This window comes from Nerophis lumbriciformis, linkage group LG19, assembly GCF_033978685.3.
Source record: "Nerophis lumbriciformis linkage group LG19, RoL_Nlum_v2.1, whole genome shotgun sequence".
Lineage (NCBI taxonomy): Eukaryota > Metazoa > Chordata > Actinopteri > Syngnathiformes > Syngnathidae > Nerophis > Nerophis lumbriciformis.
Window position 1 is genome coordinate 29,043,914 of NC_084566.2, and position 25,009 is coordinate 29,068,922.

Consider the following 25,009-nt stretch of genomic DNA (forward strand, 5'->3'; position numbering starts at 1 on the left):
ATAACATTAAGTTCAATAATAAATAAAATAACTGTGCAGCTGTGGTATAACTTGCATCAAGTTCAATAATAAATAAAATAACTTCCATCAAGTTCAATAATAAATAAAACAAAAATGTTATAACTTGCATCAAGTTCAATAATAAATAAAAAAAAGTGTTATAACTTGCATCACGTTCAATAATAAATCAAAAAAACTGTTATAACTTGCATCAAGTTCAATAATAAATCAAAAAAAGTGTTATAACTTGCATCACGTTCAATAATAAATCAAAAAAAGTGTTATAACTTGCATCAAGTTCAATAATAAATCAAATAAAAGTGTTATAACTTGCATCAAGTTCAATAATAAATCAAAAAAAGTGTTATAACTTGCATCAAGTTCAATAATAAATCAAAAAAGTGTTATAACTTGCATCAAGTTCAATAATAAATCAAAAAGTGTTATAACTTGCATCACGTTCAATAATAAATCAAAAAAGTGTTATAACTTGCATCAAGTTCAATAATAAATCAAATAACTTGCATCAAGTTCAATAATAAATCAAAAAAAGTGTTATAACTTGCATCACGTTCAATAATAAATCAAACAAAAGTGTTATAACTTGCATCAAGTTCAATAATAAATCAAAAAAAGTGTTATAACTTGCATCAAGTTCAATAATAAATCAAATAACTTGCATCAAGTTCAATAATAAATACAATAAAAGTGCCACTTTGCAATCTTTGCAAAAAAAAAAAAAGGAGGAGCTATGCATTTGCAAGACAGGGCAAGTGACAGCACTTTCCCCCAGGAGAGCCACCTTGCTTCACTGTGAAACAGCACGGCTGTATGATCAGCACCCATTTCCTCACACACTGCAGAGAACAGTCGCACTTTCAGTGGTCGTGTTTTGATCAAATTTACCGCGCTCACAACATGTTAAAACCTCATTGAGTTCGGGGCTGAGCTGCCTTGACGCGAGTGTTTCCCGGTGAATGACAAAGTGTGTGCCCGTCAGATTTTTGTTTCTCTGCAGGCGCTGGCTCTGGCTCGACGACCTTTGAGGTGCGAGTCACAAATGTATATATTTGTGTAATTGTGATCCACACATTAGCCTGCTACCCATCCGCGCGAAAGTTTGTTCCGCTTAGCCCCGCCCCCATTAGTTACTGTTGCTATGTCTGTCAAACTTTCGCTCGTACCGAGAAATATAAAGCCTACAGTAAAAATAAGTAGCGGTAATTTCCATTTATTTATATAGCGGATTTCACAGACAGAATCACAAAGTGATTTACAGTGTGTATAGAAAATGAAAGCATAGTAAAAAAAATAATCTAAGAATATAATAATTAAAAAAAATTTTTTAAAGTGAAACTTCCTCCCGTTCCTCGCGCCCCACCTGTCATGTCTCTATTCCCCACCAGTGGGGCGCGCCCCACACTTTGATAAACGCTGCCATACGCAAAGCTGATCTACTAAACGTGTGCAAAGGTGTTGGGTCAAAAAAAACCAGAAAACCTGCTGATTGCAGAACATTGAGAATGCGTTTCAGTTTCCTCACTTTGGAAGTAGTCTGAGTCAGTGAGAACAATGCAATAGTGGTCGCTTATTTGAAAGTCTTCAATACTTAATTGGTCAATTTTTACTCCAAAAGAAAAGAGCAACTACAAAGTATGATCTTTTGTGTGTAAAGAGTGAAATGAGTCCATAAAAGATACCAGCTCAGCTACCAAGAGACAATAAGTGTTATCAACATGGAGATTGAAATCACCAATAATTAATACACTCTCCAGCTTAACAATAGATGACATAAAATCCGTAAATTAATCTAAAAATAAACTAGTAGGACCAAGCGGACGGTAGATTGTGATAGTGAAGCAGAATATATTGCATTGGCTGCTGCAGCACAATAAAGTTTGTATATTGTACAGCTGTTAAATGGAATGGACAGTGGATGCAAATATGCACCTGTAATGATTTTCTAAGACAACCAAGGTGCAATATCCTTGTCAAAAAATCCAGTTTGTGGTCAGAAAGGCAAACATATTGATATTAAGTATCACTTTGTTAGGTTTGCACTCAGTGAAAATAAGGTTAAGATTGAATATTGTCCAACAGAAGAGATGATTGCAGATGTTCTTACAAAGCCTGTGACAAAAAATAGCTTTGTTTGCAAAGTTTTTACTTGGAATGTAAACTTGTGTGTGATGTAAGTAAAATGTGAAAGTTTTGCTAACAATGTTTGGTGTTATGCCCAACAGATTGTACAGTGTAAGAACAAGCAGAGATGTTGGAATCTATATGCTCTTACACTGAAAGGAGTGTGTTTTGTGCAAGTGCGGAAATTAAAAAACTAAAAGGTCGAGTTCCAGTTAAGCAACGAATGGCTGAGGTTTCCTTTATTCCTTCCAAAGTATATAGTTACAGTTATCATACCCTATTAGAATGACACAACCAACAAGCACTCAGCAATACTGCTACATAATGCTTAGATAATCATTTGTCTTAAAGTAGTCCTTGTATCTCATATAAAATCTGCCATGATTAGTAATAGTTGTATTTTGTATTACAAATCCTCCACACGACTCCTTCGCTCCGGACAGGCTAACCTCCTCCAACCTCCGAGGACAAAGCTACGAACAATGGGAGACCGGGCTTTCTGCTCAGCCGCTCCCAAGCTGTGGAACGCTCTCCCTGACCACCTGAGGGCACCACAGACTGTGGATGCTTTAAAAAAAGGCTTAAAAGCCCTTCTTTTTAAAAAAGCCTTCTTTTTTTTTTTGAAAAGTGCATACTATATAGCTATTTGGCTGTTCTAGTTTTTATTTTATTTATTTATTTATCTTTTTTATTTATTTTAATACACTGTAGCACTTTGAGATTGTTTACTCAATATAAAGTGCTTTTTTTTACAAATAAAATCTATTATTATTATTTTGTTGAAGGAAATAGTCAACATTGTGATGCAATGTGAAATCAATGCACTGCTGTAATTCTTAAAATGAGTAAATATGACATGGTATTATTAATGCGCCTGTTACTACATTACATATATACTTACAGCGTGTATATAAACGTTGTTGGAGGTTTTTGGATGTTTTTATTTAGAGATCTTACTAGGTGGAAGATATAGAATCCACATTGTCTGCATTGTTTGCCGTCTACTACGAGCCATGTATTACACATTAGAATGCATTAAAAAGAGAAAAACATGTATTCTTGTCTCACATAAGGATAGGCAAAATTCCCCCCAAAAGTTCCTCTTTAAAAGGTTATCAGTGCTTAAAGTCAATTGGACAAACTTGAGACATCAAATGTTTAATTTGAATACAATAATGAGAAACTATGCTAAAATAGCCTTGAGTCAAGACCATTTTTTTTGCCGTTCTAATTTGGTTAATTAAGGTGAGGACAGACATCACAAGAAGACTACAAAATATTTCTCAGTTACTTTAACATGAGATTCAAGGCTTTTATTAAAATGGGAAAAAAAATATATCAACAGTGTCATTAGTTGCTGAAGCCAAAAGTTGGGCAACGAAGAAAACGGTTTTAGACTAATCACTGCTATCTACAAACACGCTCCTATGTCAAGTATGCAGACTTAGATGGATGAAGGATATCTCTGGTGGACGTCTCTGACATTGTAAAGAACTCCCTGGTTGAAGTCCTCTGTTTTGGCAGACCGAATGGTGCGTTCTGACGAAAAGGGTGTCAGTCACACTGCTCAGACTTCCTTTTGATTAATGAAGATTGTTCTGGAGGAATGATGTGGATTCCATCCTGTGTAGCTCTTCGCCTTGACATACCTGCTAGCGCTGCGTGCATTAGATTAAGCTGTTTGTTTAGGATCAGGGTTAAGGTTTAGGATTAAGGGTTTAGGATCAGGGTTAAAGTTTTTGGTTTGAGAGTGAGGATTAGGAAAAGCAGAGGGGTACACACTAGAATGTGCACATCCTGCTGAAATGTGCATTATTCATTTTGGTGTTGGAATGGGAAAAACTGAACAAAGTGATGATCTGTTTAAATTTAAAGTACCCTTGCTTTGATGATGCCAATGATGTAACTGCTGATGACGAAGGTGGCTTTTGACATAGAATGCGACGATGATGTAATTGTTCACTCCTGCTCAATGTTCCTTCTGCTGAGAAAACATCAGAAAACAAAAGTATTACGAGATGGCCCAAAAATCAAGATGAGTTACAATGGCAAATCTTCATACACGTCTGTCTACGATGAACTTCGTCTAACTAGAAAACTTAGCGATGCAGTCATCACGGTTGACAATGTGGAATTTTATATCCATAAGATCATCCTTTGCAAGTGCAGCCAGTACTTCAGGTCAGTTAAACAAAATATTATAAGGGATTTCTCAATCGTTTTTGGAATAGAATGTTGATCATCTCCTATCTCTGTGTTCTCGATGTTCAGAGCACTCTTTCTGCGCTGGTCAACTCCGCACCAGATGGTCTACGTCATACAAGGTCTTACCCCGCACTTAATGCAGCTCATTGTGGAGTTTGCGTATGAGGGCTCTGTGTCAGTGACAGAGGACAACGTGAAGGAATTGTTGTTGGCAGCCGACAGGTTCAACGTGACGGGCATTGTCGAAACCTGCTGCACTTTTCTAACAGAGCAGCTCTGCCCAGAGAACTGCATCGGCATCTGGCAGTTCACAAAGAACTGTTACACCCCGGAGCTGGAGCTCAAGGCCTACCAATACATCCTTTTCCACTTTGAGGAAGTTGCAACCTCCGATGAGCTGCGGCAACTCTCTATTCGGGACTTCCGTGACATCCTTGATAGAGATGACCTGATCGTGAAAAAGGAAAACACCGTTTTTGAAGCCATCCTCTACTGGATTGCACACGCTCCAGGAGAGCGTAGTGAAAACATTGCAGTGCTCCTTGAGAAAGTAAGGAAAAAAAACCCAATTCTCCCCCTTAACCATTCCGTCTTTGTCTAAACCCTCGCCCTCACCCCTTCAAACAGAGGGCCAAGACGTAATGGTGGAAAACACGCCCTAAGAAATGAGACGCCACTTGTTTCCTGCTATGTCATCACCGCAAGCTGTTTAGTGGCTGTGACTTAGACAGTAAACAAACTACAGTTATTTGACATATAAGTTATAAAAAGTCACCGCCTCAGGAATAAGAAGCTACAATATGTAAATTAGCGTTAAATGGACATCATGAAGAGCAGTTTTAAAATGAAAGAACAACAGCATTCTAAACATGGCTTATGTAAATTATGAAAGTACAAGAATTGATTTCAGTCATGGTAGCGAAGCCGTTTGCTGCTAGTCTGACACTGTAATTTACTTGATTGATTGATTGAAACTTTTATTAGTACAGTACGCATACTTGCCAACCCTCCCGGATTTTCCGGGAGACTCGAAATTCAGCGCCTCTCCCGAAAACCTCCCGAGACAAATTTTCTCCCGAAAATCTCCCGAAATTCAGGCGGACTCAGGTCTTCCACAATATAAAAAAGCGTACCTGCCCAATCAGGTTATAACTATAGAATGATGGAGGGCGAGTTCTTGGTTTCTAATGTGGGTTTATTGTTAGGCAGTTTCATTAACGTCCTCCCAGCGTGGCAACAACACACAACAGCAGCAGTCACTTTTTTGTATACCGTTAAGCAGTTCGTCTGCCGTAAACAGCAATGTTGTGACACTCTTAAGCAGGACAATACTGCCATCTAGTGCATTTGATGAAAGCACTTTTGTGCGTGCCACACAGCAATGCATATCAGAGAGGGTGTTCAGCATGGTTCGAAAAATAGTGACAGAGAATAGAACAAGGATGGACAATTCAACCCTTAACTCAACAATGAGTAGATGTGTGTTATGTGTGTGTATATGTGTAAATAAATGAACACTGAAATTCAAGTATTTATTATATATATATATATATATATATATATATATATATAGCTAGAATTCACTGAACGTCAAGTATTTCATATATATATATATATATATATATATATATATATATATATATATATATATGAAATACTTGACTTGGTGAATTCTAGCTGTAAATATACTCTTCCCCTTTTAGCCACGCCCCCACCACACCCGCGTCCCACCCCAACCACGCCCACCCCAACCCCCTCCCCCCACCTCCCGAAATCGGAGGTCTCAAGGTTGGCAAGAATGACAGTACATATTCCGTACAATTGACCACTAAATGGTAACACCCGAATGCGTTTTTCAACTTGTTTAAGTCGGGGTCCACGTTAATCAATTCACTAGCTACAGCCACCTACAGCTAGCTCGTATCACGGGCGAATTTAAAAATAAAAACAACATTCAAAACATGGCAATATTTACGTGGAGTGGCAAAGGATTGAATACTAGATAAAACATATACAAACATAAACATATAAAAACATAATCAGGGTTGTGCAGGAGACCCTGCCCCAAGTGATGGAGTTCAAGTACCTCGGAGTCTTGTTCACGAGAGAGGGAAGAGTGGATCATGAGATCGACAGGCGGATCGGTGCGGCGTCTTCAGTAATGCGGACGCTGTATCGATCCGTTGTGGTGAAGAAGGAGCTGAGCCGGAAGGCAAAGCTCTCAATTAACCGGTCGATCTGCGTTCCCATCCTCACCTATGGTCATGAGCTTTGGGTTATGACCAAAAGGACAAGATCACGGGTACAAGCGGCCGAAATGAGTTTCCTCCGCCTCTCCCTTAGAGATAGGGTGAGAAGCTCTGTCATCCGGGAGGAACTCAAAGTAAAGCCACTGCTCCTCCACATCCAGAGGAGCCAGATGAGGTGGTTCGGGCATCTGGTCAGGATGCCACCCGAACGCCTCCCTAGGAAGGTGTTTAGGGCACGTCCGACCGGCAGGAGGCCACGGGGAAGACCCAGGACACATTGCGAAGACTATGTCTCCCGGCTGGCCTGGGAACGCCTCGGGATCCCCCGGGAAGAGCTGGACGAAGTGGCTGGGGAGAGGGAAGTCTGGGCTTCCCTGCTTAGGCTGCTGCCCCCGCGACCCGACCTCGGATAAGCGGAAGAAGATGGATGGATGGATGGAAACGTAATCATGTTTAGGCTTTCGCCATCCTAGTCACTGCCGTTGTGTCCTTGGGCAAGACACTTTACCCACCTGTGCCACCCACACTGGTTTAAATGTAACTTAGATATTGGGGTTCACTATGTAAAAGCGCTTCGAGTCACTAGAGAAAAGCGCTATATAAATATAATTCACTTCACTTCACTCCAGCACCCCCGCGACCCCGAAAGGGACAAGCGGTAGAAAATGGATGGATGGATATACGACGAGAAGAAGTGGGGAACCGACTGATTAAACATCTTTATGAATTGCGCGGGTTCAGGGCCGACCCTCCCTATAAAGATTGAAAGTGTGACGGAGAAAACGCAATGCATTGTGGGTCTTGCGAGCCTCGGAATATCCTTTTTTTTACGGCTGAATACAGGACTCTGTTCTAAAGTTTTGTTCTTTTTTTTTAACAAGTTCTAAACATGACGCTAACGTGCGACATCATTGACTGCCGCCAGCGTGAAAGCATAGTCAAGGATCTCGGGTTAGTGAGTGAAGGGAGGATCACTTTCTCTGCTATGCGTGTTCATTTAATCTCTAATAAAGTTCACCAAGTCGTCGTCAATTTCCATATTCACCATCTTGGATTTATTTCACAGTTGTGATTATTTGAAGCAAAGAAATACAATTCCCTCATGACCACAAGTAGGCCCCGCGCAAAATGTCTGTCCTCCTTATTCCTAAGGACTGATAAACTGTTCCAAAGGGGGGTTGGGTTGTCTTTGTCCCATCTGACTCCAGTTTCCATGGTAACATCTCCTTCCGCTGGCTTATATTGATGATTATTGCCGCCTGCAAATACCTTGCACCCTCATGTCAGGGCTCTAGTGTGTGTTTTGATTGATTGAAACTTTTATTAGTAGATTGCACAGTACAGTACATATTCCGTAATATTGACCACTAAATGAGGGCAGCACGGTGGAAAAAGGGTTAGTGCATGTGCCTTACAATACAAAGGTCCTGAATTCAATCCTGGGCTCGAGATCTTTCTGTGTGGAGTTTGCATGTTCTCCCCGTGACTGTGTGGGTTCCCTCCAGGTACTCCGGCTTCCTCCCACCTCCAAAGACATGCACCTGGGGATAGGTTGATTGGCAACACTAAATTGGCCCTAGTGTGTGAATGTGAGTGTGAATGTTGTCTGTCTATCTGTGTTGGCCCTGCGATGAGGTGGCGACTTGTCCAGGGTGTACCCCGCCTTCCGCCCGAATGCAGCTGAGATAGGCTCCAGCACCCCCTGTGACCCCAAAATGGACAAGCGGTAGAAAATGGATGACCACTAAATGGTAACACCCGAATGAGTTTTTCGACTTAAATCGGGGTCCATGTTAATCCATTCATGTGTTACTTTAAAACTACCATTTGCAGTAATATCTAATAATTTATTACGATAAAAACTATGGTAGTTAGCATGCAGAAATTTGATGGTAAAATCAATATACTCATTTTATTAAGTGAACGTGTATGCTAGCAATATGTGTAGTTAGCATTAAAAAGAGTAAAATCCTTCATGAGCTAATGGATAGCATCCGTGACATGATCAAACATCACTTTTAACGCCATCGCCTGGTACATGTTGATGTGTTCACAGCATTTTCAGACTGGTAAGTTTCAATTAAAGCATGTATTATTCTCTTTTACGTGTAGCATTTTAGTAGGTTGTTAGCGTTAGCCAAGCTAGCTGCGGGCTACAAGCAGCGCCCAAAAAAATCAAATCAAATCAAATCAACTTTATTTATAGAAAAGCATGTTGCCTGTTCACTTTTAGTCTTGTGTAAGCACAAAAATTAATGAGTATAACTTTCGCAGTTGTAGCGCAGTAATCAAAGTATTTACCGTATTTCCTTGAATTAGCGCACCGGCTGTAATTAATTCAAAACCTCTTCTCACTCCGGCGCTTACCAAAGGCATGCGGTAAATTTAGGCATGCGCTTATAAATTTGAGTGTGATGTAAGGATAATCATGACATCGCTTAATGTCGCAATAAAATTTAAAGCACAATGAATCATCCCGGGAGTTATTTTTGTTTGGGTCTGAAAAGGCAATTATAACGTGACACTTTTTATTTTTACAAGGGGTCATTCAACAATTACGTACGCATTTTTCTCCAGGATTTTGACCCCAACCCCCGTACGCAAAATTGACTATACAAATGATGGTACTTAATTGTGCGCATTTCCCCCCCAGGATTTTGACCCCCAACCCCACCCCCTTTGCACACATAATTGTTGAATGGCTCCTAAGTGCCTGCGTTATAACACAGCGGTATAATCAATTGTGATATATTATGCTGGATGTTGCACACAGGACTCGGGACTTATGTTATGTAGATCTATACATATATTTATGTTAAACTATGTCACCAACATTAAAACAATTTTATTGTTTTGTAAGTAGCGTGCATACTTTAGCATTTCTAAAAGATAAGTTTACATGCGATTGGTTTTGGCAGCATGTCGTCTGCGCTAATGTGCCGGTGTATAAATGCCAGTATATCAGTGACGTGCGGTGAGGTTGATGGCTGGTGAGGCACTGATTTCATCACAGTCAGATTTACAAACATATGAACCCTAAAGAGTATCTTATTCACCATTTGATTGGCAGCAGTTAACGGGTTATGTTTAAAAGCTCATACCAGCATTCTTCCCTGCTTGGCACTCAGCATCAAGGGTTGGAATTGGGGGTTAAATCACCAAAAATTATTCCCGGGCGCGGCGCCGCTGCTGCCCACTGCTCCCCTCACCTCCCAGGGGGTGAACAAGGGGATGGGTCAAATGCAGACGACAAATTTCACCACACCTAGTGTGTGTGACAATCATTGGTACTTTAACTTAACTTTAACTTTACACATACAAACTGTAGCACACAAAAAAGCACATTTAATAAAAAAAACATTATGGTCTTACCTTTACTTATAAATGAAGTCCATGCGCCGCTGTTGTGCTGGATTAATGAACCCCCTGACGGGAGTGTTATATCAACTAAAGCCCTCACTTCAACTTTCCACATGCAACATTGAATCTATTTAAAAAAGTGTAACCAAGGGTTTATAAATGTCGCCTATACTGTATGAAACTACAAAATAAACACGGAGGCTCCAGTTTACACGAGGGCCACTTTATTTACCTTCTTTCAAAAACCTACGCTCCACTCCAACGTGTCATCACTTCCGCTCTTAGCGCCTTCAAAATAAGAGCTCAAGGCATATACTGTATAACAGCGCATAACAGGAACTTAACATCACAAATAGGAAAGCCCATAAAAATAGGTTACAAAAGTTATTTAATAAGAAGCCAAAAAGTGCAAAAACAATAATGTTCGTGTTGGAGGAGTTGTGAATTAGGTACACCTGCAGTCTGCAGGTGTACCTAATGTTGTGGCCCTGCAGTCATTCACAACTCCTCCAACACGAACATTATTGTTTTTGCACTTTTTGGCTTCTTATGACATAACTTTTTTAAATAGATTCAATCTTGCACGTGGAAAGTTTAAGTGTGGGCTTTAGTTGATATAACACTCCCGTCAGGGGGTGCAAATTCAACGGCGGGGGTGCAGGAGGCGGATTACTGCGAGCCTCAGCCAGTGCGTCTTTTGCAGCCGTTTTATGATCGCTCAGCACAAGAAATACGTTACACACATACAGTTGTTGACAAAATACACTGTACATTATATACCTCAGCTAACTAAACTATGGAAATGTATAATATAATTCATATAGCAATACGGTCTCACTGCACAGCAGGCCAGTAGTTAGCCGAGTCCGGAATCCATGTTGAGGCACTGAGTGACGTGCCTCAACTGGCTGCTGTTCACCGCACCGTCTCTTCTCAGTATTTGAGCGGCAAATGTGAAAATTCAGCGATTTTGAATAAAAATAATCTAAAACTGGTGAAGTTAAATGGAAAATAACTTTATAGTATAATCACTGGATACATTTAACAATTTCATTTTTTTTTTTTTTTTTTTAAATTTTTTTTTCTTTCCATGATGGCAGGTGAGGCGGGGCCTCACCTGCCTCTAGTGACTGCACGTCACTGCAGTAACACACACACATTCTTTTTAACATATTCAATACCTTGGACCTTAAATCCTACTGAGTAGCTCTTTATCTTCTTCCCTTTATGCGATTTTAAATTATTGAAATTAGCCTCCTCCGTTTTGAAAATGATGCCTTGAAAGGTGACGTGTAACTCGTGACGTGTCACTCGTTTTGTACCGTATACCAGTGCAAAAAATACGCTGAACGAACATTTGCAATACCGCAAACTGCCGGGTAACGCTAAAAACGTAGTAGGTACGTGACTTACCCGACGGTAATTTTGCGAAACGAGTTAGACCCTGCGGTAAATCGAGGCATGCGCATACTATATACCCGGCGGCAATTCAAGGAAATACGGTAAACATAATAACGGTCTTGTTTTGTTTTTTTATGGAAACCTGCTTATGACTTGAGGCTGGGCTCCCTCACTCCTGCTCGGACACATAAGAGATTGCAGATTATGCGCAATGTGAATGGAGGACAATAAGCCTAGGCAGCACGGTGGTAAAGGGGTTGGTGCATGTGCCTCACAAGACGAAGGTCCTGGGTTCGATCCCCGGGCTCTGGGTCTTTCTGTTTGCATGTTCTCCCCGTGACTGCGTGGGTACTCCGGCTTCCTCCCACCTCCAAAGACATGCACCTGGGGATAGGTTGATTGGCAACACTAAATTGGCCCTAGTGTGTGGATGTTGTCTGTCTATCTGTGTTGGCCCTCCGATGAGGTGGCGACTTGTCCAGGGTGTACCCAACCTTCCGCCCGATTGTAGCTGAGATAGGCTGCAGCACCCAGCACAACCCCGGAAGGGACAAGCAGTAGAAAATGGATGGATGGATGGACAATAAGCCTTCACAGACTTTCCATTCTGAAATGCTTCGGTATAAAAACTGACTGCGTTGACAAAATATGGACTACTTCATACTTGCCAACCCTCCCGGATTTTCCGGGAGACTCCCGAAATTCAGCGCCTGTCCCGAAAACCTCCCGGGACAAATTTTCTCCTGAAAATCTCCCGAAATTCAGGCACACAATATAAACGGCGTACCTGCCCAAACACGTTATAACTGTAGAATGATCGAGGGCGAGTTCTTGGTTTCGTATGTGGGTTTATTGTTAGGCAGTTTGATTAACGTCCTCCCAGCGCGGTAACAACACACAACAGCATTTTGTCTACCGTAAAGCAGTTCGTCTGCCGTAAACAGCAATGTTGTGACACTCTTAAACAGGACAATACTGCCATCTAGTGCATTTGATGAAAGCACTTTTTGCGTGCCACACAGCAATGCATCATCAGTGAGGGTGTTCAGCATGGTTAGAAAAATAGTGACAAATAGAACAAGGATGGACAATTCAACCCTTAACTCAACAATGAGTAGATGAGTGTTATGTGTGTATATATGTGTAAATAAATGAACACTGAAATTCAAGTATTTCTTATATATATATATATATATATATATATATATATATATATATATATATATATATATATAAATACTTGACTTGGTGAATCCTAGCTGTAAATATACTCCTCCCCTCTTAACCATGCCCCCAACCACACCCCCGCCCCGCCCCCCACCTCCCGAAATCGGAGGTCTCAAGGTTGGCAAGTATGGACTACTTTGACTTTGACAATGGCGGCACCTTACTCAAATCTCTTGTCCATTGGACATGCGCTTATGGAATAGATCCATAAGCGCATGTCCAATGGACAAGAGATTTGAGTAAGGTGGATCAATTCCATTAGCGCACGTCCACCAATTCTACTTATTCTTTACGAGATAACAAGCCTTTGGAACAGAGTGCAATTAGTCATGGCACAGTCCTTTGATTTTTATTTTATTTTATACTATCCATTTTAATCTCGTTCTTTGCTCTCTTTCACATTAACGCGGGTACAGTCCAGACATGTAGACAGAATTGCTGGCCCAAAAAAATTGCTCCCATGACCACACAATGCATTGCCAAATCACATGCCCTTTCGAGCCCTATACAGTACACAGATCAAGCGAAGAAGCACATGCGGAATGTCAATTATTGTATGACCGGGCGCTTCTAGGACTGCACGATTAATCAATGTTCAATTATGACTTCATTAAATTGATGTTTCTCTCTATCGTGTCTTGCACTTCTAAACTAGGCTCCTCCTTCCTGCCACGTTTGTGTTCACCATTCATTTATTTGTGGCCACAATTCAAGTCAAAAATGCAGATTCGGCACTTCCAGGTACGCCTTTGTTCATAAACAAATTATCATTGTCTTATATTTTAATTTTGTATCCTGTAAAGCGTCTTTGAGTGCTCTGAAAAGCGCTATATTAAATATAATGTATTATTATTATTATTATTATCATGGAAGTGTATCGTCAATCCGTTTCACAACACACCTGCTTTGCAAGAGAAGAAGATGCAGCAGAAATGTTCTGTGAACAATTTCACGACATTGCTTCTTCCAATTCCTTTCCAGATAAGTTAAAATGTGCAAATGTAACCCACATGGCGTTCCTTAATATAACTTGTTGAACATAGGTCGTGAGTTCAAACCCCTGTCGAGTCATACCAAAGACTATAAAAATGGGACCCATTACCTCCCTGCTTGGCACTCAGCATCATTGGTTGGAATTGGGGGTTAAATCACCCCAAATTATTCCCGAGCGCAACCACCGCTGCTGCTCACTGCTCCCCTCACCTCCCAGGGGGTGGAACAAGGGGATGGGTCAAATGCAGAGGGTAATTTCACCACACCTAGTGTGTGTGTAACTTTCAGTGGTACTTTAACTTGTAAATTGTTGCTTCATGTCCTTAAAACCAAATAAATCACATCCATAATCAAATCATAATAAAACAGAACTTAGAGACACTCTTCCATCATTTAGGAAAACACTTCCCTCCTGGTGAAATATGTAAACCATTGGTGTTCAAAGTGTGGCCTGGGGGCTATTTGTGGAACACAGCTGTTTTATGAACCCGTATAGCACACTGTAGCAATAAAATAAACAAGAAAACCATTAAAAAAAATTAAAAATAGAGCAAAATAGCTGAAATGTTGATGCAAATAATAAATAAAGACACTATTTGTATTTAAATATAGGTATAATGTTTGTTTAGCTTTTTTATTAGCCTATTTCTGTGGTTCTCAAACTTTTCACCACCTCAGAAAAAAACTTGGCTCTTCTAGTACCACCATAATGACCAATAGGAAAATACAGTAATGTAAGAGGCCCAAGTATTCATCAAAAACAAGGCAGCAGCTTTATTTATCAAGTGTATTTATTATTTTTGGCCACTGTAACATTACACCCAGTCTGAACACTAACATTGTGTTTGAATATAGAAAGACAATCAAGTGACTCGTTGGCATACCCATAAATGGAGCTGGTAGGCGTCCCACAGTTTGAACATCAATGGCCTATTTCATTACAAATAACGTTAGTAACCCCGACCTCTGTGTTGTCTTTTGTGGTTTTTACCAAACAAATCGAAATCCTAAATAGAAAGACTTTTCAGACAAAACATTTATTTCAGATGAAAACGATTCATATGAAACCTATTCCTTACTGCTTCGTCCCTGATAACAATTTAATGGCAAATTTCCCTACATAGTCACACTGGCTCCCGTGGTGCATTGTGTTAGTGCTTCTTGAAAGGCAGTAGTACTGAGTTCGAATTCCGATCGGAGTTGAATTAAGAAAGTAAGGATGTTGACGATCGCAAACGATTCAAGTCTTTTTGAACAGCTCCTTTGCATGAACCATGAGAACCAATTCACAGTTCGTTTGAAAGCTGTTTATATATGCAAATTGCCGACGGCGTGGCGCAGTGGAAGAATGGCCGTGCGCGACCCGAGGGTCCCTGGTTCAATCCCCACCTAGTACCAACCTCGTCATGTCCGTTGTGTCCTGAGCAAGACACTTCACCCTTGCTCCTGATGGGTGCTGGTTAGCGCCTTGCATGGCAGCTCCCTCCATCAGTGTGTGAATGTGTGTGTGAATGGATAAAATGTGGAAGTAGTGTCAAAGCGCTTTGAGTACCTTAAAGGTAGAAAAGCGCTATACAAGTACAACCCATTTATCATTTATTTATTTACGCTTCCCAATTGTAAATGAATAATCACATCACCGAGTTTGAGTCGTCAAAAGAAAACGCTCCATTAACATGAACAAAGCTTCGTATGTTCACATTAATTTAGGGAAGAACATTAAGATGCACCGGACTATACCGAATATATTTTTGCTACTGTATGTGGAAGTAGTGTCTGATTGACTGGGAATGTTTTTGTCTTTGGGAGAAAGTGTTTTTGCAACTGAAATAGGAAAACAAAACAAACTAAGGTCAATGGCAGTATTTTCTGGAGGGTACATTTGTAAAAATAAACAAATCTATCTTTCAAGTGTAGGTAAACTACTTTGACTGCCATATGAAAACTCTCAACAGGTAAATTGTTTGATTTCAGAAATGAACTGACTGACTCCGGGATTAATGAAAATGACTTCTTTGTCAGTCCTTCTTACACTGATTCTGAAACTCCTGACACCATACTACTATTTGTATATTTGTTCTGTATTGTTAAAAGGTTCTTGTCTGGAAAATTTGGAAAAACGTGGTTTTACATGGAAGTTATCTTTAGCCTACATAGTTTTAATCTCATTTGAAACGTTCTGATCCGCAATTTATCTTATTACTGCATTGAGTGATTGTTTCCTTAATAAAAAATTAAGTTACTTAAACAAAAAAAGGAAATCGAAAAAACAAGCCATTCTATTGCGTGATCTTGTCCTTTCGGTCATAATCCAAAGCTCATGACCATAGGTGAGGGTAGGAACGTAGATCAGCCGGTAAATCGAAAGCTTTGCCTTCCAGCTCAGCTCTATTTTCACCACGACGGACCGATACAGGATCCGCATCGCTGCAGATGCCACACCGATCCACCTGTCGATCTCACGATCCAGTCTTCCCTCACTCGTGAACAAGACTCTGAGGTACTTGAATTCTTCTACTTGGGGCAAGATCTCTTCCCCAACCCGAAGATGGCACTCCACCCTTTTCCGGGCGAGAACTTGCAGGTGCCGATTCTCAACCCAGTCGCTTCACACTCGGCTGGAAACCGATCCAGTGAGAGCTGAGGATCCTGGTCAGATGAAGCCAGCAGGGCCACATCATCTGCAAAAAGCAGAGACCTCATCCTGCAGCCACCAAACCGGATCCTCTCAACAACCTGACTGCGTTTTTAAGTTATGAACAAAACCGGTGACAAAGGGCAGTCCTGGCAGAGTCCAACCCTCACTGGAAACGGGTCTGACTTACTGCCGTCAATGTGGACCAAGCTCTGACACCGATCATACAGGGAACGGACCGCCACAATCAGGCAGTCAGATACCCCATACTGTTGGAGTACTGCCCACAGGACCTCCCAAGGGACACGGTCGAATGTCTTCTCCAAGTCCACAAAACGCATGTAGACTACCGGTAATTGGGCAAATTCTCCATCGAGGATCACCCGGCGGAGCACTCTCCAGTACTCCCTCTAGTAAGTACTAGAGAGTGCTCTAGCTGCTGTTTGGGGCGTAAACCCGTCCCCTCACCCAGAGGTGGAGGGAAGCTACCCTCTCGTCTACTGAGTTAAACTCCAACATACAGGCTCTGAACTGCGGGTATTGCCACCCCCGCCCGTCGCCTCTCACTATTCGCAATGCCACAGTAGAAGAGAGTCCAGTGTTTTTTTACACATAATTTTTATACACTGAATTTTAAAACACGCATTTTACTAAAACCTCTCTCTCTCTGTGTGTGTGTGTGTGTGTGTGTGTGTGTGTACACATGCACTGCTGTTTGTACAAGTATTTATGTATATATTTTTAATATGTTATTTATTGCTTATATCGAATGTATGACAATACAGCGTTCTATTCTATTCGTTATTTACACCGTAACGTATTTTTTGGATACATTTGAGTTCACAGATCGTTTAGCAATGAACACTAATTCAACAGCAACCACTACCATTGAGTATGGCAGACTTTGTGAGAGCCAACAGGGGGGGTATATATATATATATATATATATATATATATATATATATATATATATATATATATATATATATATGTATATATATATATATATATATATATATATATATATATATATATGTATTTTATTATACATATATACACATAAATAAATAAATACTTGAATTTCAGTGTTCATTTATTTACACATATACACACAAATAACACTCCTCTACTCATCGTTGTATTTTAATGTGCAATGCTTTGCAGCCAGTAGCACAGCCTTTGAAGGAGCGTAGGTATGGGCAGTGTAATATTCTGGGTTGGAGTCAATAACCAGGCGAGGTGACGAAGTTACGTCTCTTTACTTCATAATTCAGAACCGACTCCCACACTTGCCGTCAGGGTGCGCAATACAACGTAAACCGTTAGCCAACCAAAAAGTAACCACAGAACACAGTGTTCTGTGGTTACTTTTTGGTTGGCCAAGCGAACGTGACGACAGGCTGTCCTCACGCAGGTCCGCACCGACCTGGAGGGGGCGTGCCTTAAGTCCGGCTGGAAATCGGGAGAAATTCGGGAGAATGGTTGTCCGGGGAGATTTTCGGGAGAGGCACTGAAATTCGGGAGTCTCCCGGAAAATTCGGGAGGGTTGGCAATTATGTTGAGGACACAAAGAACAAAGAAATATGTGTGTTCTTGTCTCACATTAGGATTGTGATCGAAAGGGCAACAAAAAGGTGCAGTTTTCCTTTTAAGGGACAACACAAATTCTAATAAGACGACAAACTTAAGGCTGACCAAAGGTAACTAGATCGCTGACACCCTTGACAAAACATATTTTCTTGCCTCTCTGTAGGTGCGTTTAGCGCTGACAAGTGTGGAGTTCATCGCCATCAAAGTGTTGACCAATCAGCTGGTGCAGAACAGCAGCAAATGCCTGGACATGGTTGCTTTTGCCACCCGAGTGATGTGTCACATGGCAACAAATTCTGTGTGTGGATACCGCAACCTCGTCGCCCGTCCTCGCCTACCTTCAGCCATCCTGCTGGCAATCGGTGGCTTCAGTGGACCCAATCCAACACACCGCATCGAAGCCTACGACGTGCACGCCAACTGTTGGGACTACCTTGTAGACATTATGGAGGAGCCGCATGCTTACTTTGGTACCGCCTTTCTCAACAACTGCATCTACTCCGTTGGTGGCTTTGATGGCAGGAAGCATTACAACACCGTCAGCCGCTTTGACATCAGGTCGCACACCTGGCATGAAGTGGCGCCCATGCACTATCGCCGCTGCTCTGTTAGCGTAACCGTGCTAGACGGTTGCATCTATGCAATAGGGGGTGTTGATGGACGTGTGAGGCTAAAGACTGCAGAGTACTACACACCTGAAACAAACCAGTGGACTCTGATTGCCAGCATGCACGAGCAGAGAAGTGACGCCAGCTGCACAGCCCTCAATGACAAGGTAGGTGGAGCTACCTTGGTGAAGTTAGTTTCAGGTTGGACATTATACAGACATTCGGGCTCCCAATCACACCGACTGTTTGGCGAACCATCCCCAGAAAGATCAAAATCAGCTACACACAGATGGACATTCAACTCCTCAATTTCTAGAGAAAGTCAGACGTAATTAATTAATCGCTGACTGTCTGAAGCAGCATCACTGACTCCCATTCTGACGGAGTGCATCCTGTTTAGGGGCCGCCCCAAAATTCTGTGTTCAATGGCCTATAGAGAACATTTTCAATCATCATTATCTTTTTAGTCATATGACTAAGAAACCCCAAACCACTTTCATAATGTTTTGTTCATCATTACTAAATTTGGCTCATGCGTTGGTTTTTCCAGATTTTTATTTTTGACTATTGACGATTTAAATTTGCAAAAGTGTTAAAAAAAAAGCCACAAGTATAGTAAAGATGAATAAACATAAAAGTGGTTTTGTGTTTCTAGAACCTATTGACGATTGAAATTTGGAAACTTGTTAAAAAACAAACGATAATCTGGAGAAACCATTACGTGAGCCAAGTATAGTAATGGTCAACAACATTATGAAAGTTGTTTTGGGTTTCTAGGTCACCTGACTTAAAATCTATTGACGATTGAAATGTCTTCTATGAGCCATTGACAAGTACCGGTAATTAATTGATTGTCCCTTAATCACACGAGTCAGCACGGGCTGACATCCGTGGCATGAGCTTCCAATGTTGGGGACAAACAGTCGACTTGAATGGATTTTGAAATGTCTGTTGAAAATCCAACTTGAAACTAGGTTTACCTCGGTGGTGGAGCTAAGGTACGGTAGTTGCATTTTTCTGCACTGTGATCTTCAACAGGTATGAAGTTGAATTCCTATTGGCTATAAGCACATATTTGTGTCATGAGGGAGGGTGTGGCCTGAGAAGTTTCACAAAAAAGTATTTCAGAGGGATGCAGCAGCAAATGAAATGGGGCTGGCGTAGCTCGGTTGGTATAGCGGCCGTGCTAGCAACTTGAGGGTTCCAGATTCAATCTCCGTCTCCACCATCCCAGTCACTGCTGTTGTGTTCTTGGGCTCCCATGCCACCCACACTGGTTTAAATGTAGCTTAGATCATGGGTTTCACTATGTAAACTGCTTTGAGTTACTAGAGAGAAGCACTATATGAATATTATTCACTTCAAATTGAGAAAAGATTGGCAAATCATCACACAGCCTTTTCTTGAAAATAGTCAGAGTCATGACCAAGGTAAGGATCCAACACTCAACAAGACAGAGTTGAAACCTCATGACTGGACCAAGAAATATTAAAAAGACAGACTCTTCAAAGCTGTTATGGAATGATGAGATAATTGACTTGTGACGGCGCGGATAAATCAGGTGCCTGCCTAGACCAGTAACATCCACAGAGCTCCCAATTCACCAAGGTGGGGGTGGATGACGAACGGACTGCTTTTATTGGATCTTTTCGGCTTGAAGATGGACTCAAACCTCACTTTCTTCCAACAGTATTATAGGAAAACATCTGCATCTTTCCAGAAAACCATGACTTCCATGGCACACATGGAAACAGGGCTGACCCTAGGCTTTGTGTAGCCTAAACAAGACTTTGTTTTATGGACCCATCTTGATATTATTTATTTATTATTTTTATTAGACTCCTAAAAACCTCCCACACCACATGAAACCCAGCATTCACCCTCGCCCCAGTATGTTGACTTAATTTGGTTAAAACTAGCTTTTTAAAACATGTAAAAACCACATTAAGGTTGTTGCATGCAGTTTATAATGTCTCAAAGATTTTGTATGGAAAAAAACAATAAGGTTTTAGTCTTATAAAAATGGAAATAACATATCTCGATTGATTGTAAACCAGTTATCCTTGCATGTATACACTGCCATCCACCCATCCATCATTCTATCTCGGTTCTACATACCTGCCATTCATTCTAAAGTGATAACCTAGAAGCACAGTAGGTGGCACACTCCATGATCAGTAAACCCACAATATATACATGTTTATGTCTTTGATTATCAATAATGTTTTCATCAAGAATTTGAACTAGGCATCATTAGGTCTCTTTTCCCCTAAAATATCCTATTACCCTCCCACCCCCTATTAAATAGTGTTTTTTCTTTTTTTTGTGTTTTTCTTTTTTTCTTACAAAATAGTGCTAACTAAATTAATATAAAGGAGCCAGAAAGTGAGTTTTAATAATCATACAACATCATTATCAATATTAACTAAAATACGATTATAAATATGTCAAGTTTTCCTTTCACTTCATAGTGTAAGGTAGAGATTAGCCAGTACATGTAGGATTAGTAGATAATGATAATTATAATACATTATTATAATCAAAATAATTAGTATATCTACTGGGGATTAAGCCTCCCCGCATCTTTATTAACCAGTGATGTCTCTGTTTTGATCTTTGATTAAGGTTCCTTGAACGCACCACAGTTATGTGCTATGAGATGCAAAAGTGAAACTTAAACGTAACTTTATCCGACGCTTCCACAAATATATTTATTATATTTTTACCTTTTATCACCTTGTTCTGGCTACCAAACGTTGGCGTTGTGTGTACATGCTTGAATGTGAACTTTGATAAAGTTATGACATCTGTGTTGAGTGAACAGTGAAGTATTTCATGCTGGGTTTGCCGCTACCAAGAGGACGGAACCATTTTGCATTCGTGCAAGGAGGTGTAGGTCGTGTTACACATTCTTAATTTGATTCAAACAACATTACTATTGAACTGATCTTAAATTTCACGGTGCCATATTTTGAAACTTACAGATTTACAGGCCTACTGAAATGCGATTTTCTTATTTAAACGGGGATAGCAGGTCCATTCTATGTGTCATACTTGATCATTTCGCGATATTGCCATATTTTTGCTGAAAGGATTTAGTAGAGAACATCGACGATAAAGTTCGCAACTTTTGGTCGCTGATAAAAAAGCCTTGCCTGTACCGGAAGTAGCAGACGAGTAGCCTGACGTCACAGGTTGTGGAGCTCCATCTGCACATTGTTTACAATCATGGCCACCAGCAGTGAGAGCGATTCGGACCGAGAAAGCGACGATTTCCCCATTAATTTGAGCGAGGTTGAAAGATTTGTGGATGAGGAAAGTGAGAGTGAAGGACTAGAGGGCAGTGGGAGCGATTCAGATATTCAGATAGGGAAGATGCTGTGAGAGGCGGGTGGGACCTGATATTCAGCTGGGAATGATTAAAACAGTAAATAAACACAAGACATATATATACTCTATTAGCCACAACACAACCAGGCTTATATTTAATATGCCACAAATTAATCCCGCATAACAAACACCTCCCCCCTCCCGTCCATATAACCCGCCAATACAACTCAAACACCTGCACAACACACTCAATCCCACAGCCCAAAGTACCGTTCACCTCCCCAAAGTTCATACAGCACATATATTTCCCCAAAGTCCCCAAAGTTACGTACGGGACATGCACATAGCGGCACGCACGTACGGGCAAGCGATCAAATGTTTGGAAGCCGCAGCTGCATGCGTACTCACGGTACCGTGTCTGCGTATCCAACTCAAAGTCCTCCTGGTAAGAGTCTCTGTTGTCCCAGTTCTCCACAGGCCAATGGTAAAGCTTGACTGTCATCTTCCGGGAATGCAAACAATGAAACACTGGCTGTGTTATCCGGCACAACAGTCAAGGGGAGCATTCTACGGCAGGGGTGCGTTATAGAGCACAACACCTGCCGCAATACACCGCTTCCCACCTACAGCTTTCTTCTTTGCGGTCTCCATTGTTCATTGAACAAATTGCAAAAGATTCACCAACACAGATGTCCAGAATACTGTGGAATTTTGCGATGAAAACAGACGACTTAATAGCTGGCCACCATGCTGTCCCAAAATGTCCTCTACAATCCGTGATGTCACGCGTAGGCGTCATCATACCGAGACGTTTTCAGCAGGATATTTCGCGCGAAATTTAAAATTGCACTTTAGTAAGCTAACCCGGCCGTATTGGCATGTGTTGCAATGTTAAGATTTCATCAATGATATATAAACTATCAGACTGTGTGGTCGGTAGTAGTGGGTTTCAGTAGGCCTTTAAATTAAATAAAACATCTTCAAAAATGTTTACAAATGTCTAGGCAATAATAACGTGGTCTCTAGTGGTTGGGGCTCTAAACAACTACAGAGTGTTTATGCCACAGGCCGGCCTTGCATGGAAGTATGTCCTTGTCAAAACACTACAACTTGTTTAATCATGAAACATAGTGTACACCTGTTGAATGTCATCTTTTAACGACTCCTTTTGGTTCCAGGTTTATGTTTGTGGTGGATTTAATGGAAACGAGCCCTTACGAACCGCAGAGTATTACAGCCCTGAGACCAATGAGTGGACTATGATTGTTCCCATGAACAGCTGCCGCAGTGGCATTGGAGTCATTGCTCACGCCAACCGCATTTATGCAGTAAGTGCATTGCTAACATCGGATTGTAGATTTGACCAAGGCTGTTTTTTGGTGCCAAATTCTGCTTTTCTAATGAAGGTTGGAGGCTTCGATGGCGACGTACATCTGTGCAGCGCTGAGGCCTACAATCCACAGACGGACGCATGGATTGTTTTGCCTTCTATGCAATGCCCCAGAAGCAACTTTGGTATTGAAATTGTTGAGGATCGCGTCTTCGTTGCCGGGGGTTACACCGGCGTCTCTGCAACCAAACTTGTGGAGTACTTCGACGCTACAGTCGGTATGTGGTTTCCAGCCTGTGACATGGGGATCTCTCGCGGTGCTTTGAGCTGCTGTGTGATGTCAGGACTACCCAACATAGCACATTACGTGACGCTGCGCAGCCACCTACCTTTGCTCCACTTAGAAGAAGTTACGCTGGAAATGGAGGACGAGTTCTTGAGCCTGGACTAATGCCTTGCTCCCGCCTACTTCGGTGGAAGAAAACGGACAAACACCTCAGTAAGAAGAAAAAGAAATGAAGACAGAAAAATAAAAGGTAATTATTTGTAATCACGCTTGTTTCTTCAAAGCAGTGCATGCATAAAGTAAGACTGGTTCTCTATAGTGAAGGTTATTGGTGTTGAAATGGAACCATTTGTCTTTGAAAGAGACTCGAATGAGAAGGAATTCACGATGGATACTAACACTATGTCGCTCAAATGACAAAAGGCCACACTTGTTTTTACTGTATATAAAAATATACTACTCTTAAAAGGGGAAATTAACTTGTTTTTTTATTTCCCTATCAATACCAATCTATGTGAGACAAGAACATGTTTTTCTCTCTTTGTAATGTGCGACTCGTACTAGGCGGCTAACAATGTAGTTAATAAAAGTCGTTCATTGCTCCCATAAAGGCAGGGGCGCCGCTAGGGATTTTGGGCCCCATGAAAAGAATCTTTACAGGGCCCCCAACACAGTGTCGTTATTCTGTATTATAATTTCATCATCATTAGAGGTCTCTCTGGGCCCCCCTCCATCATGGGCCCCTAGAATCCGTCTTCTTTACCCCCCCTTTTCGGCGCCCCTGCATAAAGGTATCTAGAAACATTCAAAAACTGCCCACGTTACTCCATTTACAGGTTGTGACCGACATATTAGCTAATCAATAGAGATATTATTAGTATAAGAGCTAACGCCAAGAAACTACTTTTGTGCTTATGCAGCTATTGACATACTGAGCCTGTTGCATCGCCTCTGAGTTGGTAAAAGACACAAAAAGACACTTGCTTGCTTCTACTGCTATTTTTGTTTTACCAATGGCAGGGGTCGGCAACCCAAAATGTTGAAAGAGCCATATTGGACCAAAAATACAAAAACAAATCTGTCTGGAGCCGCAAAATATTAAAAGCCATATTACATGCAGATAGTGTGTCATGAGATATAAAGTAAATTAAGATGACTTAAAGGAAACTAAATGACCTCAAATATACCTACAAATGAGGCATAATGATGCAATATGTACATATAGCTAGCCTAAATAGCATGTTAGCATCGATTAGCTTGCAGTCATGCAGTGACCAAATATGTCTGATTAGCACTCCACACAAGTCAATAACATCAACAAAACTCACCTTTGTGCATTCATACACAACGTTAAAGGTTTGGTGGACAAAGTGAGACAGAAAAACAAGTGGCATAAAACACGTCCTAGAAAGTCGGAGAAAGTTATACGAGTAAACAAACTATGGTGAGTTCAAGGACCGCCAAAATTAGGAGGACAAAACGGCGCTCGCCAAGTACTCAAATCAGTGAAGCATGTTTAATATAAACAGTGTGCTTTATAATAATCAGGGAGGTTCGTGTCATGTTTGTCCTCCTACAGAAACCATATTAACACAAAAAATACATATTTTTTTCCCCTCATCTTTTTCCATCTTTCATACATTTTTGAAAAAG

General features: G+C 41.0%; 1 protein-coding gene across 1 annotated transcript; it reads left to right on the forward strand.

Moving 5' to 3' along the window:
* The first annotated feature begins 4,118 nt into the window (after nt 1–4,118).
* Nucleotides 4,119–23,521, forward strand: LOC133618962 (kelch-like protein 10). Its single transcript, XM_061979822.1, has 5 exons — nt 4,119–4,323; nt 4,414–4,897; nt 17,966–18,577; nt 22,919–23,068; nt 23,147–23,521. The coding sequence occupies exons 1-5, from the start codon at nt 4,178–4,180 to the stop codon at nt 23,519–23,521; spliced, it is 1,767 nt and encodes a 588-aa protein (XP_061835806.1). The 5' UTR covers nt 4,119–4,177.
* The last annotated feature ends 1,488 nt before the right edge of the window (nt 23,522–25,009 follow it).